This window comes from Typha latifolia, chromosome 1 (assembly GCF_019914945.1).
Source record: "Typha latifolia isolate L0001 chromosome 1, TyphaL0001v2, whole genome shotgun sequence".
Taxonomy (NCBI): Eukaryota; Viridiplantae; Streptophyta; class Magnoliopsida; order Poales; family Typhaceae; genus Typha; species Typha latifolia.
Genome location: NC_133086.1, coordinates 23680872 through 23696758, shown reverse-complemented (window position 1 = coordinate 23696758; position 15887 = coordinate 23680872). Strand labels below are relative to the sequence as shown.

Below are 15887 nucleotides of genomic sequence, written 5' to 3'. Positions count from 1 at the left end.
TGAGAATTGGTGATGTTTTATACTAAATGACTAAAATATCTCTTAATGGATGGGAAAAAAAAAATACTAATATAGCTAAGAGGTCCTTATACTAAAGTAATGGAACATAGTAAGATTGTATTGTGATTTTTGTTCAGCTGTGTTTTAAAACTTAGATGGATAATATGGCTTAGGAGGTTCTGAAACTTTGTTTTGGCGGTAGATGTTAAGTTCTAAAAAGATAGCCTTTTGTCAACAAAAAAACAAAAGAAAAAAAAAACTAGGATGAAACAATATCCTTGATAAATTTGTTAGGTGATTGAATTTTCCAAGCCACTTAACCTAGTTTGAAAACATCTGCAACTTTGGTTTGTTATCTTGGCAAAGATTAATTTGAAACGTGATTCCAATATGAAGTCTACATTGGCGACTCCCTAGGTAAGGTGATCTACTCAATTCACTCCACATGTTTAATTAATTATATATATATATATATATATATACTCAAGGAGTTAAAAAAAATCAACTGATGAGAAGAAAGTTAAGTAATTGGAGTGTTCTAAGTGATCCTCTCGTCTCTTACAAAGGAACACAATATTAACTCCGATTTTCCTAAAGAAATAATCTTTTGTTAATAAGGAGAAAGGTTTCAGTGAGGGCCAATTTAAGGTCAGATGTGGGCCATGCTGACCAAGGACATATCACATATATATATATATATATATATATATATCCTCTGAAAAGTAGATAAGATCATAAGAGAGATGGAGTAATTAATGAGTTGAGTGCAAAAGCCGGCGTTGGTTTGTTCTTATTATTAGTATCTTAATCACGGTTTTTAGACCAATTCTTCCAAACAACTCTTATTGAGTCCAAGTTGATAATAATAATAAGAATAATAATAATAGTAGTAGTAGTAGTAGTAGTAGTAGACGACGACTAGTAGTTGTAAATAAGAGTGCCTACCGTTAGCAAGATTTGCAAACTGGGCCGGTCTCAGTTTAAAGTAGAGATAGGCCCAATGGGCCCAATTGACGTCAAGGTTATGTCGAGTGCGCAAATCCAACCCACAGATTGCGCGAATCGCTACTAAAGCCGAACGGCCAATGGGCCCTTATCAAGTTCTCTAGGGTTTGCAATCTCTTCGTTCTGTCATATAAAATGGAACCCCTCTCTTGCTAGGGTTTACCATCGCCTTGCCGTTTCTAGGGTTTCCGAGTGTGTGTGTGTGTGTGTGAGAAAGAAGGCTAGAGTTGGGAGAGAGAGAGAGAGAGAGGGAGAGAGAGAAATGGTGGCGAAGAAGGCTAGAGTTGGGAGCCGAAACCCCGATCTGGTTCGTGGGATCGGGAAGTTCTCCAGATCGAAGATGTACCACAAGCGCGGGATCTGGGCCATCAAGGCCAAGCACGGCGGCGTATTCCCCCGCCACGAGCCGAAGGCGGCGGTGCCGAAGGCCGAGGAGAAGCCCCCCAAGTTTTACCCCGCCGACGACGTCAAGAAGCCCCTTGCCAACCGTCGCAAGCCTAAACCCACCAAGCTCAGGTATTTTTCTTGTTTTTTTTGTTTTCTCTGGGATTTCATGTTTTTGTAGTGGTTGGGGTGATGCGCATTGTTTGGTTTTGGGATTAGGCCGAGTATTACGCCTGGGACGGTGTTGATCTTGCTTGCCGGAAGGTTCATGGGGAAGAGAGTCGTCTTCTTGAAGCAGCTCCCTTCGGGATTACTCCTCGTAACTGGTAAGGCGGTCTTCCTCTTGATTGGATTATGGTTGCTCAAACAAGACGGCTTACTTTTCCTATCTACCCCTTTTCCATATAAATCTATTTTCTTTATTGAAAATCTATACGACTACTGAACTATGGTCTTTTATTGCTTTCTAGAAATTTGTAACTCAATAAGTTTTATAGCTAGATTGACGGAATTTGTATAATAATGAGCTTTTATATTTGATTTTGCGATAAGTGGCTTCCTAATTTATCTTTGAAGGAGGGACCTGCTTAGTGTATTTGTTGATTATAGAATCATCACCAAAACATTCTCAGGGAGGTGCCTTCTGTATATAATTATGTCCCCTACTATCTTCAAACATTCTCTCATTTGTAATTGGGCTGTATATAAATTGAGAGATGTTTTTTTTTGTTATACTGACAGTGATTATTATATAAGCGGTTTGAAAAATAACTTCGCTTTGTCAGGGGCCTTGAACTTTTGGTTCACCGTAGTGTTTCTACTCTATTATTAAAATTAACTTCACTATTATCTTGAGATTATGCTGAATTGGTATCTAACTTATCAGCAGCAGATGCCTACTTTTTATTAAGCTTTAAAATTAATTTCTTATTTGGTGAAATCCTTCAGTCTGTAAAGAGTTAGCTCTACTTCACACCTTTGATTTAGTCGAGGAGTCAACTTGTGCTTTTGTATCTATAAGAGGATTGAGGTTTCTTTTGGTTATAGACTCATAGTGAAAGTTGGTCATTGTGTAAGCCCTTGTTCCCTCAGCCGGACCTTACTATCATGTGTCACATGGTTGAGGCATCAATATAATGTTGGGACCATGCTTTACTCTTTTTTTTATTGTAAGCTGGTGGCAACATTTACACTCTATTTAGGTTGATAACATGTAGCTCTATTTGAAAATTTATTTTATTTTTACATGTAAAATTAGGTAGCCTGTAGCGGTTGATATGAATGTTGTGAAACTATTCTTAGGAGGTTTTAGTAGAATGAAGAACAAGTTGTATATGGTTCTTGTATGTTGCCTTAGTTATTTCTTGAACTTTGTAGATTATGATACTGAAGCATCTTCAAATTGCTAAGTAATCGATATCAAAAGTATCTTCAATGTGAACCTTTTGATAATAGCTCAAATTCTATCTTATGTGCTGTAATATAGATTAAATTTCTCTTTTTTATAATTTTATTTTCTTATGGCTGTCTCAATTGTGATATGCTCTTCTAGGGCCCTTCAAGATCAATGGAGTTCCCCTACGCCGTGTCAATCAGAAATATGTCATTGGTACATCCACCAAGATTGATATTTCTGGCATTGACGTTCAGAAGTTTGATGACAAGTACTTTGCAAAGGAAAAGAAGAAGACAACAAAGAAGACTGAAGGCGAATTTTTTGAGACAGAGAAGGAGGTCTGTTGACAATGAGTAACCATGTTATATTATATAGTTAAGTATTCCATGCCTATTCTTTTTATCAATTTGTTGTAAACGCAGGAAGCAAAGGCACTACCACAAGAAAAAAAAGATGACCAGAAGGCTGTTGACACCCAGTTGATCAAAGCTATCGAGTCTGTCCCGGACATGAGAGCTTATTTATCTGCTAGGTTCTCTCTTAGGTCGGGCATGAAACCGCATGAGCTTGTTTTCTAGATCGGAGATGATTAGATGAAACGTCTGGACAGACTAGGTCCTCCTGAATTTTGCTTAAGCTATGGACTAGCTGATTCAATTATGAATTTGAGTAAAGACTTGCTTTCTGTTAATGTTTGGCCTGCTTATCTTGAGATGTGTAATGACATGTTTTTAATCCAATTACAGTTCATATTCTGTTTGGCTGCTACTTGTTTTTCTTTCCTTTGGGAATAGAATCCGACTTTCTCCAAAACTCAAAACTCTGAATTGGAGAATCATCTGATAATTGTGAGGTCAAATTCCATTTTGCTGTTAATGGCTATCTTACTTGATGCTAGAAGAATACAGACTCTTTTCTATTCCAAAGTGATTGGATTGATGCTTGTTTGCCTTCTTTAAATATTTTTACAGAGCCTATTGGCATCTGAGTAGTTGTTGATTTTTAAAGAGTAAATTTGATTAAATATAAAAAAGATAAAAAAATATTTAGTTATAGTTACCTTCCCTTCGACCCATGTACAGAACATTTGGTGGAGACAGAATCCTTTTATCTTTAGCATCTGTTTACTGGCAGGACTTGTGGTAGAAGCTTCTTTGTTCTTTCATCCTACAGTTCAATATCATTATCTCCCGTTGTTTTGCTTATTGTTTTGGCCGTATATGATCGTCGAACCTCAATTGAGTGGCAATTTTTATGCTGCTAGTTATCTCAGAGGCAACCGCTGATAAATATGTTTATGCTTGTTATTCATTTTTATTTGAGTTTCCTTTTTGTTTTTCTTTGTTGAAAATTTGAGAGGTTAGCTAAGCTCAACGGACAGGTAAGCCATTCGCAAGCAAATTATATTGCAATACTATCAGGATACATTATTTCTCTTCCATCTTCGCTAAACATCTATGAGTCGAGTCGGTGTAATAGGCAACAACTCAAACCATCACACAATCATTTACTCAAACACTAGACGATATACAGTATAGAAAAAAGAAAAAAGTAAAACCAAACCAATATAAGTACCAATACCATAAAAAGCCACGCAAATCTCACAGCATGCTATCAACCTTGGACGGCAATCTCTTGAAGAAATTGCTGGGTACGGACGGCAACTTACTCCTAAACCTCGGATGCCGGAGCACGTAGATCCCCACCACCAAAGCCACCACCCTAAACGGAGTCACGTACAAAACCACAGCAGCAACGAAGCAGAACAACACAAAGATGCACGTCGCTCGCGGATCCCTCCAACTCAGCAAAGACTGCAACCTCTCCCCCTGCGTCGCCATGTCTCCGACCACCGTCTGTATCCTCCCGGCCACGCTCCGCAGCCTGTCGTACCTCAACCTAACCAAATCATGCGACCTCGACGTGGGAAAGCTGTCGAACTCCTCGTCGAGCTCGTCGGGGTGTATCGCCTCGGCCCACGAAAGCTTCACGTCCATGTGCACCGGATGCCGCGGCCGGAACCTGTAATTCCAAACACCGATCATGAACATGTAAAGGAACACGGTGGGAAGTATCAGCTCCGGGTAGCAGAGGAGTATCAAGAACAGGACGTGGACGAGCACCGTCGTGACAGGGTTCTTCCAGCGGCTCACTTCGTCGAACCACCGTAACATCCCGACGGCACCGGAGAGCAACGACATGATCCGGAAGAAATTAGCCTTGCTCCTCCTCATGCTCCACATGTGCGAGTCGACATCGAGCATGTACTCAACCACCTCCTTCCTCAACGGCGGCTCTGCGCGACCAAGCCGCGCCGCGACAATGCTCATTGCTTGATAGCGCAAATGGTCGACTTGGGTCACCGTGAAAGGGTGGATATAATGCATTTTGGGTAGAAGAGGGTGACCGTAGACGTACACAACGTTGGCTAACGAGAGGCAGGTGAGTCTAACCGCGAGCTGCAACTCGCCCATCTTCTTCACACCGGAAGGCTGGAGCACGACAAGCGGATAGGAGTGGGTGTACACCTTATCCATCTCTAGAGTGGAGAGACGAATCCTGACCTTGCCAACCCGCAAGTCTTTTGGCTGGTTGCTGCCGTCGCTTCTCAGATGACAATTGTCGAACACCCCGAGCGTGATCACGGTGCAGGGGTCGTACACCTCCCAAGTGTACTGCTCGTTCCATTTTGGGCTAAAATTGTCCATGATGGTCCTCGTCCTCACCCATTTCTGCCCGTATTTGGCCACGCAATAGGAGTCGGTGGTGCTCTTCCCATCCTTGGTAGTCTTCATCGGCATTAGCCCATTCGCGCTTAGGATGCCGACTTCTAATACCCCGATGGGCTGCTTCCAGAGTTGCCGGGCGGTAGGCCGCGTATCGCTTATGTACATAGTGGACTCGTCCATGACGTGGTAGGCCCCTTCGAGGCAGACTCGGAGGTGGACTCGGGTGGAGAACTTGAGCTCCTTCCGATGGTTTCCACCTTCGAGTGGGCCGAACCCGAACCGCTCCAGATTGAACCAGCGGGAGTGGACCGGCCGGTGGTCGAGCCGCTTCTCGAATAGAGTCAGGGGTAGAACCGTCCGGCCCAGCAAATCGTCCTTGGTAGGTTGGATTCGGTCTTCTATCGTGACCACCAATTGTTCGTCGAAAGGCTCCGCCGCGACGAACACCAAGTCCTCGTTCCACGCCGGGTTTAATGTCCTCGTAGGGCATGGCTTCGTCTTGAGCACTTGGTTCCCAACCTGGGCTTTGACAAAGACTTCTGGGTACCTCCCTTTCTCGTTGGGTTGCACGTCTTGAGCTTCGATGACGTTCACGCGGAGGTACCAGAGCTTGGGGGAGACGTAGACCTTCGAGCGGACGCTGTACACTCCCTCGCCTTGCACGGTGGCAGCGTCAGCGTGCCATGCTTCAGGGAACGCCTCGTCGGCTTGGGTGCCGACCCAGACGGCGAGCATGAGCTCGCCTCTCACCTTGCCTTCTCCCCGTCGGTCCTCGAGCCGATACCATTGCGGCGCCAATGGGCTATCGGGGGGAACCCTCGTGGGCACCTCGTTTAAATCGAACACCACCTTCCCGATATAGTCGTCTCGCATCATCATCTCCTTATCTTTGAGGAACACTTCGAGGATCGTGGATTGGATTCGGTCCTTGGAGAAGGCGAACACTTGATTCCACTCTGGGTTGGTCCTCTTCTCGAAATGCCTCGTGGTGCCTTTGTAGTTGCCGAGCTTTACTTCGACGTAGGGATCACAGCTTCCGCTGATGGCATTGGGGGGGAGGTCTTTGGCCTTAACGACGCGCACGTACAGGTGGTACATCTCCTCAACGAGGTCGTAAGTGCTCGTCGGCTTGTCGCTGACCCCAAGCCACCGCTCGCCGAGGTGCGGCTTCGTGTCCTTGAGCTTGTAGTCCTCAGCCTTGCTCGGCTGGGCTTGTCCGTAGTGGACTTGTGGGTATGACATCATCGGCACCACCGGCACGTTCACCGGGCTCAGCTCTTGTATCGGTTTTGCCGGTTGGGGTGAGACTTGCTGCTTGTTTATGCACTTGGTGGTGGTCTCTACTACTTCTACTTCAATGGGCTCCTTGATTTGCGCTTCTTCTTCCTCTGTAACACTCTGCTCTGTTTCAACTGCAGGGGTCTCAGCGGAGGCAGAAACGATTAACTTGTTCTCTGTAGTTGGTGCAGTAGGAGGAGGAGGAGGAGGAGAATTGAGTTCAGGGGAGATGTAAAGCTTTAAGGCGATCTCGCCTTTGACTGGCGAAAAGAACCACTTTTTATCCAACGGAAGCCTTTGGATGATCTCTTCTCCTTGCTTCACGACGTTGGAGCCGTGAATTCTCACCCTGCCCAGGAAATTGCGGCCGGGGAACGACTTCCGCTCGTTGTAGATGCTCACGTCGACGCTCTGAGTCGAAAGGCTATCAACGTCGGCGAGGTGGAAGGAGAGCTTCTGGTTCCAAACAGGGTGGAGATCTTTGCGGATTGTTCTGGTCCTTGCGAGCTGGTTGCCGAAGTCTACCTCGACGTATGCACTTGCTGATCCCTCGCCGTCTCTGGGCATAAGATCATGGGCTTCTACTACTTCTACTACCAGCTTCATGATCCAGCGTCGCCGCCAATTTTTCTCGGCTTGCCTCGCCGGCAAGGAAGAAGTGAGTTGGCCACCTTGCAAGCTAAGTTTAGACTAAGTTTTCAACCAAAGTTGTCATGTGGATTTGGTTTGTTTCCAAAGAGAAGAGGAAGAGGGGTATCTAGTACTTCTTTGCTAGAGAAGCTGGATCATTGTGAGCATAGGGAGTAAAGAGTCTAAAGTGGCAAGATTTTAAAAGACGGAAGTGGAGGGAATAAAGATGAGATGGTTCTGGGTTGGTGAGCATGAATGGGTTAACTAAATGAGTCGTGGAGAAGCCTCTTTGTTTTGCTTTTCTTGTCATAATGGATGAATGGCTTAAAGCCTATTCTTGGTGTTAATCACCATCACATCCCATTTTCTTCGTCTGTAATATAGAAATGTTAAATGGGAAAAAGCAAAGCAAGGGACAGGATTAAAGAGTAAAGATTGCGGTGATTGAAAAGTTAAAGCAAATCAAAGGCTTTTGGGACATGGTGGGCTTTAGACAAAAGATGCTCTCCTTCAAGCTTTATTCTCTTTGTTTGCATTAAATAGTGTTACTTCCTCTTTCGCCGTAACAATTCGATTTCAACAGCTGTATGCTTAAGCTGAGCAAGACTGTTATGCACCTTTTCGTGGGGTTCCTCGTCTTGAAGCTTCCCGATAGCAGGAGCACGCTTTACAGGGATTGGCGGTAGTTTCTTTTTTTTTCTTTTTTTTTAGAAAGTTCATCAAGGGTAAAAAAAAATATGAGATAGGATTGCAGGTGATCATCCCATAAGCTAGGGTTTGAGTCAGCCAAGCTTAAGTATTTATTTATAGCCCGAGTCACTAATTATTCAGACCAACCTAAAATACTATAGCTCGTCGTTGCCTCCACTAGTCCACAAGAAATAGAACTTTAGTTCGGTACAATAGGCATAGCATTATAGGCCGGATTTAGAAAATAGTATATTTTATCAGGTCGAGCGTAATGGACATTCAGAAACATATTTTAGTCATCTTTTATATAAACATATTTATATACTAATATCTAGTTTACTAAATATTTAATGTAAGACAAAAAAAACTATAGAAATAGGCATGCATAATGAGTCTGGCTACTAGCTCGCATAGTAGATTGGGCTTTTAGGCCTAGTCAGGTGCAATACTAAATAATAACACTTACACTTACGGTTACTCGAGCACAATCAAAAAGTGAGAAGATTATGTGATGATCTCAAAGATAGACCTCTTACTTAGCCATCATTAGCAACATTATCAAAAAATCACATCGAGACATGCTAAGCCAAAGATCTTCAATGAAATTAACTTTAGCAAAATTGCATGCATAAAATGGTCAATATCTTATTGCTCCATTGAGAACACGTGAAAATTAAACCTGCATCAGTGCTACACATCTTTAAAAAAATATAATGACAAAAGGGAAAAGGAAGAATAATGCCGATAGCAACAATCTCGATAATGGCTATTAGGATGACGACAAACAACAACAATGGCTATAACCATAATAATACCGGTAACTCTTTGTTGTAACAATGAACATAGTTGGCCACCATGTTTTAAAACCAAATTGACGCTCTTTGAGGATGGTTTAAATGAAGGAGATGAGATGGATTTATAAGTGGAGGGAGAGGATAGGACGCGGGCAAGGACAATGTAGGATGCTTACCTTAGTCTAAGGAGAAAAGAAGGGTAGGGAGGAAAAAGAAGAGAAAGAGAGAAGAGAAGAGAAGAGCCTTTCCCCCTCTCAATCAAAATGGCGAAAAAAATTCATCATCTACGAGAGGAGAGAAGAAAGGTCGAAGCCCTAGCATAATTTGCATTATAATTGAGATTAGTTATAGCTTTCGAAGATATAAAACCAGATTTTATTTGAAATTGTACTAAGCTTGATGATGAGTTTTTTTTCCAAATAAAAAGTTTGCCCTAGTAAGCCAGCCATGAACTTCATGATTGATATTTAGCAAAAAATTGTTAATGTATATATTTCAAACTTGAAAATTTTGAACTAGTTCAATATATGTATCGGAAAAGTTAGTCTCTTTGTCCATCTTATAGCCCATGGTCTTGTGATAGATTAAAAAAAATAAAAAATGCCTAGTGCACAACACTATGACCAACGAACAATAATATTCTCCCAGGCCACCTATACTAAAAGTTAATATCTCCCTATGGAATAAAGAACAAGAGATGAAGAATCGATATAGGTAACAAATATGTTGCATTAAGTTTTTAATTTAATTTTGATTCCTATTAAAAATTAATATAGGTGATTCAGATTAAATCAGCCTTGTATCGAGGCTTGAACTCCTATAATTATATATAATCTTTGTGATTTTCTTTGCAGTATTGAGATTCTATGTGCATCTCCTAATTTTTCTAGTCATATAAAATCTTTGTGATTTGTATAGCTTCCAGCTATTTGTTGTGTTGATAGCATGGATGCATATTTTCCACCTTGAGAAGATTTCTTGGTAAATTTATGGGGGTCTATTCTTTCTCACTCACACATCACATATGGAGCCAAAGGTTAGTTGACTCGAAGTTTACTAGCATGTATATATAGAGTATACTATCATGATCTTTATGCAATGTCTATGAGAACTACCGGAAACCCAATCTTTAGCTATATAGGGGCTAGGGCACGGTTGGGAACTTGGAAAGCAAGAGTGGAGAGACCCACCACGTCCACGGCGATGCCTTCCCAGTACTGTCACCGTTTGGTGAGATTAAGACGTACAGGGTAGATCAGAATGCCGTCGGAAACGAGCCACGATTCGAATTGAGAGGAGATACTAAGGGCGGTACGTTCACAGGGTGTTGCGACAACTTAGTTACTTGGTCCTAAAATATCTTCCTTAGACTGCACTTTTTGAGCACTTTTTGAGCGCTTTTGAGCTCTGTCTCGCGCCGCGCCCGATGGGTGGCGAAGAGGGCGGCGACGCTGATTCGCCGGCGGAAGCGCCGGCGACGGGGGTGGAGGATAGGAGGGCGGTTCTTCTACGACGGATAACGGAGGAGGGGGGCTTCGCGTACGTGAGCTCGGTGGAGAAGGCGGCAAGCGGAGACCTCCGGGCGGCAGAGGCGGCGAGGGAGATGGCGTGGGAGCAGCTCCACTCGGGGCCGTGGCATGAGGTGGTGGACACGTGGAGGGATGCGTACGCTATGGCGTGCCTCCACGTGGCGGAGCTCCGCGCCTGCGCCGGCGAGCGGGGGGAGGCACTCCGGGCGCTCGACATGGGGATCATCATGGGGGGTCCGCTCCTTCGTGGCGATCTCGACGCCATCGTGGGGAAAATCATGTCGGACAAGAGCGAGGCGGGGGGATCGATCGGTACAGGGAGTGATTGCGCCGAGAGGTGGAAGGAGGGGATCTCCAAGAACCGGGACTTGGCGGAGGTGAGAGGGGATTACTTGCTTAAATGGAATCTTTTTACCTCTCCTTTTCAATCATTTGTCTCCAGTATTTTGGGTGCAATACGGCGTTGATGGAGTTTATTTTGCTGCTGGTTCTGTTGCTTTTGGAATAATCTGAGATTTTAATTCATTTTCTACAAATAATTGGGTCGTGTGCTAGATAAGAAATAACTTGGTCGGATGGAGTTCGCTGACAGAATTTAATTATTCGGCAACCTTTATATCCCCTTGCTAGAAGTTTCTCCTCTGTTCAGTAGGCCTATGTTTTCTTTATGAAGTTTCTCAATGCACAATTGTAACTTTGTAGAATGCATACTCGGCTCTTCTTATATATGTTTTCCTATTAAAGTTCACTTTTTTTAGAGCTGTGCTGTTGATAATTGTGATTTTATTTATTATCTTGTCCAATCTTTCCAGCATGATTAGTTTTCTTGTTTCACAGAAGAATAATTCAATTTACTTCTTAGCAGGTACAATGTGAAACGCTGCGTGATGTTGGATCCAATTGAAAATATGAGATTTGCTACTAATTTTTGTACAACTAATGGTCATGAAAAAATGTTAATCCTTTTGTACAACTAATGGTCATTTTGTAGGTGCTTCAAATTCTACCGAGCAAGTCTCTATCTTGTAAGACAATCGTGAAACGGTCATCCATTTCTTTGGAGGCATTTATATGTGATTACTTTTTACATGACTCTCCGGTTATAATCAGCGGCTGCATTGAGCACTGGCCTGCAAGGACAAAATGGAAGGATATTGAATATTTGAAAAGGATCGCAGGAGATAGAACCGTCCCTGTTGAGGTGAATAACCTTTTCTTTGAAAGTAGATTTAGTGCCTTTTCTTCTAATTGGACAGAAGTTTAGGATTGTTTTATAACCATCTTTTCCCAAAGGCATAAGTGCATAACTGGTCTGCTTCCGGTTTTACATGGGTTAAGGCTGAGAACAATTGCCTTCCCAGACCCTAGAACGGTGAAATTTGCATGAAATTCCTTTTCCTGTAAAGCATCGCACAAATGTGATACCTTATCATATTTATTCTCTTCTATTTGCATATGTTGTGAAAAATATTATGGTTGCAACTAATTGTTGATTGGTCAGAGTTAGAATTTCTGGATCTCGAGTGATCCCAACTCACTTTTTTTTTGTTGCTTTGTACTTGGTGTATTACTTCACAAGCTTCTCATATGTTATTTTCATATTTTTGGTTCATGAGAGGTTTCTAAAATAGCTATTTGTGTCTTTATGATCCATTTTCAGTAAACTTGTATGTCCCAGAAGGTTCATAGTTCTTGCATAAGAAAACTGATATTATTACCTTTTTAATTACTATATTAGCTGTTAACATCTTTAGGTTGGAAAGAACTATCTGTGTACTGAGTGGAAGCAAGAGCTGATCACCTTCTCTCTGTTTCTCGAGAGGATTTGCTCCACTAACTGTGCTGCCAATCTGACATATCTAGCTCAACATCGCTTGTTTGATCAGGTAGCTTTATTATTCCACAGAGGTGATTCTTTGACCACTGTATGCTAGTGAATGGGTTTTGCCACTGTACACTTAGCAGATAAGAGAGCTACGCAATGATATAATGATTCCAGATTATTGTTTTGCTGGTGGTGGGGAACTACAATCTCTTAATGCTTGGTTTGGGCCGATAGGGACAGTGACGCCGTTACACCATGATCCACATCATAATCTCTTCGCTCAGGTATATAACTACATACTTTTCCTTTCTCATGTTGGCTGCCATATTTGATTCCGAAATAACTGAAATAGATTCAATTGCTCAGCACATTCATGGCCATTATGTGTAGACACTAATGTGGATGGCGCTGGCCATAGGGAACGATTTGTGTTGTGCTTCTCTTGGAGAACTAAAAAACATTTTTCTCAATCATGCTACATGCTTCATCAGACTGAATTCATTTTACTACATTTTTTAATGCATTGAATCATCCTCCCACCATATTCTGTGTTCATCTAACATAATTTTATTTACTAATGACCAAATTATGCTATTATTTTTTTTGTTGCTGCACAAATTAATAACTGAAGGTTCAATTCCATCTATCCTAATGTCATTTGTCTCCAAAAGGGTCAAAAGAAAAGCCTGCCGGGATTTGATTTCATTATTTTCATGCCTCAAATCAAGCTGTTGTTTTGCTCTTATCACCGGTCCAAGGATGGGTCTAGGTTTCAAAAATCTCAGAATTTAAAAAGCTTATTGTTAAAAGTGAAGTGGTAAGGACTAGGGCTGTCAAAAAAACTCGCGGGCTCGTGAGCTCGGCTCGTTTAGAGCTCGACTCGAGCTTGACTTGAGCTCTAAATGAGCCGAGCCGAGCTGGATTTTTTAGCTCAAAAGGCTAATCGAGCTGAGCCGAGCTACAGTCAGCTCGCTCGAGCTCGGCTCAAATAGGCTCAATATATAATATGTGAGATAATATTATATATATATATATATACCAAAATAAATATATAAATATTAGATAGCACAGTTGCTTAAAATAAATTTTATTACCCAACTGGTCTGGGTTTGAATCCTACCTACTAAATGCTATTCTTTTTATAAAGACTATTAGATGTTAGTCATATATCGGAACCGGCCCACGTAAGCTCATTAAGCCCATTAAGCCCATGAGCTGTCGAGCTGAGCTCGAACCTCATCGAGTTGAAGATGAGCCGAGTCGAGCTGGGCCCAACTCGCTCAAGCTCGGCTCATTTACACCCCTAGTAAGGACTCGAGGCTATCAATGGATCACTCACTATTTAAGGATTGCAATTTGAAAATGAAAAAGATGTTTTCTTACTTGGCAAATGGTATATTCATATATAACATCCTTTCTATGATGAGAAATGTTAATTCTACTATTCAATTCTTAATATACCTATTTACACTTAACAAATTTTTTAAACTTGTATATTCCTCTACTCTGACTTTTGAATACTTGATACTCAAAAATTTATTTTGTTGCGTAACTCTCTAAATCTCAATAGAGGGTCTATTCAAAATCAGTGCTAGTAGTTGCATTGATTAAAATAAATATATGAATCTTACATTTGACTTGCCTTGGCTTGCTCCTCATGCTTTCATTAAAAAAAGAAGAGGAAACCGCATTTGCTTTATAGCCTTCAAAACACTAACTGCAGTGAAAAATTTATGCAAGCATAAATGTTAAGCCAGTTACTCATCTTACAACCATTCCGTTTGAAGAAATGTGGCATGCTTGAAGTTTGTGGACAAAGCATGAATTATGCATTGTTGATTAGGTACTTATTGAGTTGTAGTTATCACTACCAATATACTTAAGATCCAACTGTGTAAGTTTGAACCCAAATAATATGACCGAACGGCTTATTGGAAGAACCACAACTGGGTATTATGAAACTTATAATAGTGAAAATTTGGTTGAGTACCTTATACATTCTTATGTTATTTTTTTATATTGTCTATAGTACTTTATAATCAACAAAGTTTAAGTTTTCAGTAGGAGACAGGTTTCTTATTTATTGCACTTCACTGACATCATCTGCATCTAATGCTACTAACTTATCTTTTATACAATCGATCTTCTCACTATCCTTGCTGCCTTACTTTCCTGTTCATATTCTTCAATTGCTTGTCTCTGTCCCTCTTCCTCCCACAATTTCTTCTTCTCTTCCCTCATTCACCCCATTATCTAATTCACTTGCACCGTTCTGGCTATATCATGTCCTCTCTAACCTGGATCAACCAGAGAACATTTTGATTAATGATTAGTACTTACCACCAAAGTGTTGTCAAAACCTGGAAGTTTTAAGTTCCAGTTTCCACTGACCCTTGACGCTTATCTCCTTCTAGCTCAAATTATCCTAACATTAAAATGGTCATTGTGGTTATTATGGTAATAGATTAAAGTTTAGCTGATAACTATCAAGCCATACCTTCTTTGTTGTCCATTTACTTTCTTTTATATTTGTTGGTGATGGAATTGTAAGGTATTCTGCTCACCGTTGGTCCATTTACATGGCTAGATCCCCAGAAGGAACTAGTATCTATGCAATCTGATAACTCTTTTTCCTTTTCCCTCTCTATAGGTTGTTGGCAGAAAGTATGTAAGACTTTATCCTGCTTCTACATCAGAGGACTTGTACCCTCATGCTGAGTCCATGCTAAGTAATACCAGCCAGGTACATACTGTTTCTCTGATGGCTTTGATGAAGTGATCATAGCATAACTTTGTTGGATCCTTGTTGTGTTACATATCAGATGACTATGCTTCTTATATACAGAATCACAGATCACAATTTGAATGTGTTGCACAATGAAATTAAGCAATGCTGAAACATTTCTACCATTGCATGTTGATGGATATATATCTGCAGGTAGACCTTGACAACATTGATGTGAAGGAATTTTCAAAGGCAGAGAATCTTGATTTTATGGATTGTGTCTTAGAGGAAGGCGAAATGCTTTACATTCCACCCAAATGGTGGCACTATGTGAAATCGCTTTCTACCAGTTTCTCTGTTAGTTTTTGGTGGAGTGCCCCATCTATTCCTTCCAAGGGCAGATAGAATTACTATTCTCAATCTTTTATACCATTTCTGGCATCAGATTATTATAGAGATCTTAGACCTCATGCTACCCAATATCTGGGTTTCATTATTATACAAATCTACTGTTGATTTATACATCATTATTTTTGTCTAATCTTGGAAACTATACAACGGTAAGATACAGCTTTGCCTCTATAAACATATTTTTCAGTTGTTTTGTTATACATGCCTCTTACCTGTCTGCTTAGTTTATATATTATATTCAACTTTCTTTATAGGGAGCAATTATTCACGATTGAAAAGGTGGATTTACTAAAGCGCATGTTATGAGAATAACAGAAATTAATGTAAGGAGGTTGTACTGCCACCCTTACTGCGGCAGATATTGTGCACTAAAATAGTCTTTTTTTCTGTTATAGTTTGCTGAGCCTTTTTTTTTTGTGCTTAAATTAGTGAAGATATGAGAGGCTTATACTTTCTTGAACTGAAGGATATAAAGTGCCCACATCATTGTG

General features: G+C 41.2%; 3 protein-coding genes across 4 annotated transcripts; 2 read left to right on the top strand and 1 right to left on the bottom strand.

Moving 5' to 3' along the window:
- Positions 1–1103: 1103 nt before the first annotated feature.
- LOC140796723 (large ribosomal subunit protein eL6-like) lies at positions 1104–3553 on the top strand. Its single transcript, XM_073149806.1, has 4 exons — positions 1104–1521; positions 1609–1715; positions 2942–3123; positions 3208–3553. The coding sequence occupies exons 1-4, from the start codon at positions 1268–1270 to the stop codon at positions 3361–3363; spliced, it is 699 nt and encodes a 232-aa protein (XP_073005907.1). The 5' UTR covers positions 1104–1267; the 3' UTR covers positions 3364–3553.
- Positions 3554–4174: 621 nt separating this feature from the next.
- On the bottom strand, positions 4175–7629 carry LOC140796695 (FT-interacting protein 1-like). Of its 2 annotated transcripts, XM_073149785.1 has the most exons (2): positions 4909–7629; positions 4175–4807 (listed from the first exon to the last, which is right to left on the bottom strand). In XM_073149785.1, the coding sequence occupies exons 1-2, from the start codon at positions 7396–7398 to the stop codon at positions 4694–4696; spliced, it is 2604 nt and encodes an 867-aa protein (XP_073005886.1). In that variant the 5' UTR covers positions 7399–7629; the 3' UTR covers positions 4175–4693. The 2 variants fall into 2 exon arrangements, with proteins under 2 accessions (XP_073005886.1, XP_073005882.1); XM_073149781.1 differs by having other exon boundaries at positions 4175–7629.
- A 2649-nt stretch (positions 7630–10278) lies between these two features.
- Positions 10279–15594, top strand: LOC140780660 (lysine-specific demethylase JMJ30). Its single transcript, XM_073126356.1, has 6 exons — positions 10279–10812; positions 11427–11636; positions 12190–12321; positions 12401–12544; positions 14911–15003; positions 15199–15594. Exons 1-6 carry the CDS (start codon positions 10333–10335, stop codon positions 15388–15390), a joined length of 1251 nt encoding a protein of 416 aa, XP_072982457.1. The 5' UTR covers positions 10279–10332; the 3' UTR covers positions 15391–15594.
- Positions 15595–15887: the final 293 nt, after the last annotated feature.

Coding starts and splice junctions, on each gene's coding strand:
- LOC140796723 (XM_073149806.1), top strand. CDS start 1,268: ATGGTGGCGAAGAAGGCTAGAGTTGGGAGCCGAAACCCCGATCTGGTT. Junction 1,522..1,608: donor CCTAAACCCACCAAGCTCAG/GTATTTTTCTTG, acceptor TTTTGGGATTAG/GCCGAGTATTACGCCTGGGA. Junction 1,716..2,941: donor GGGATTACTCCTCGTAACTG/GTAAGGCGGTCT, acceptor ATGCTCTTCTAG/GGCCCTTCAAGATCAATGGA.
- LOC140780660 (XM_073126356.1), top strand. CDS start 10,333: ATGGGTGGCGAAGAGGGCGGCGACGCTGATTCGCCGGCGGAAGCGCCG. Junction 11,637..12,189: donor ATAGAACCGTCCCTGTTGAG/GTGAATAACCTT, acceptor TAACATCTTTAG/GTTGGAAAGAACTATCTGTG. Junction 15,004..15,198: donor TGCTAAGTAATACCAGCCAG/GTACATACTGTT, acceptor ATATATCTGCAG/GTAGACCTTGACAACATTGA.
- LOC140796695 (XM_073149781.1), bottom strand. CDS start 7,398: ATGAAGCTGGTAGTAGAAGTAGTAGAAGCCCATGATCTTATGCCCAGA.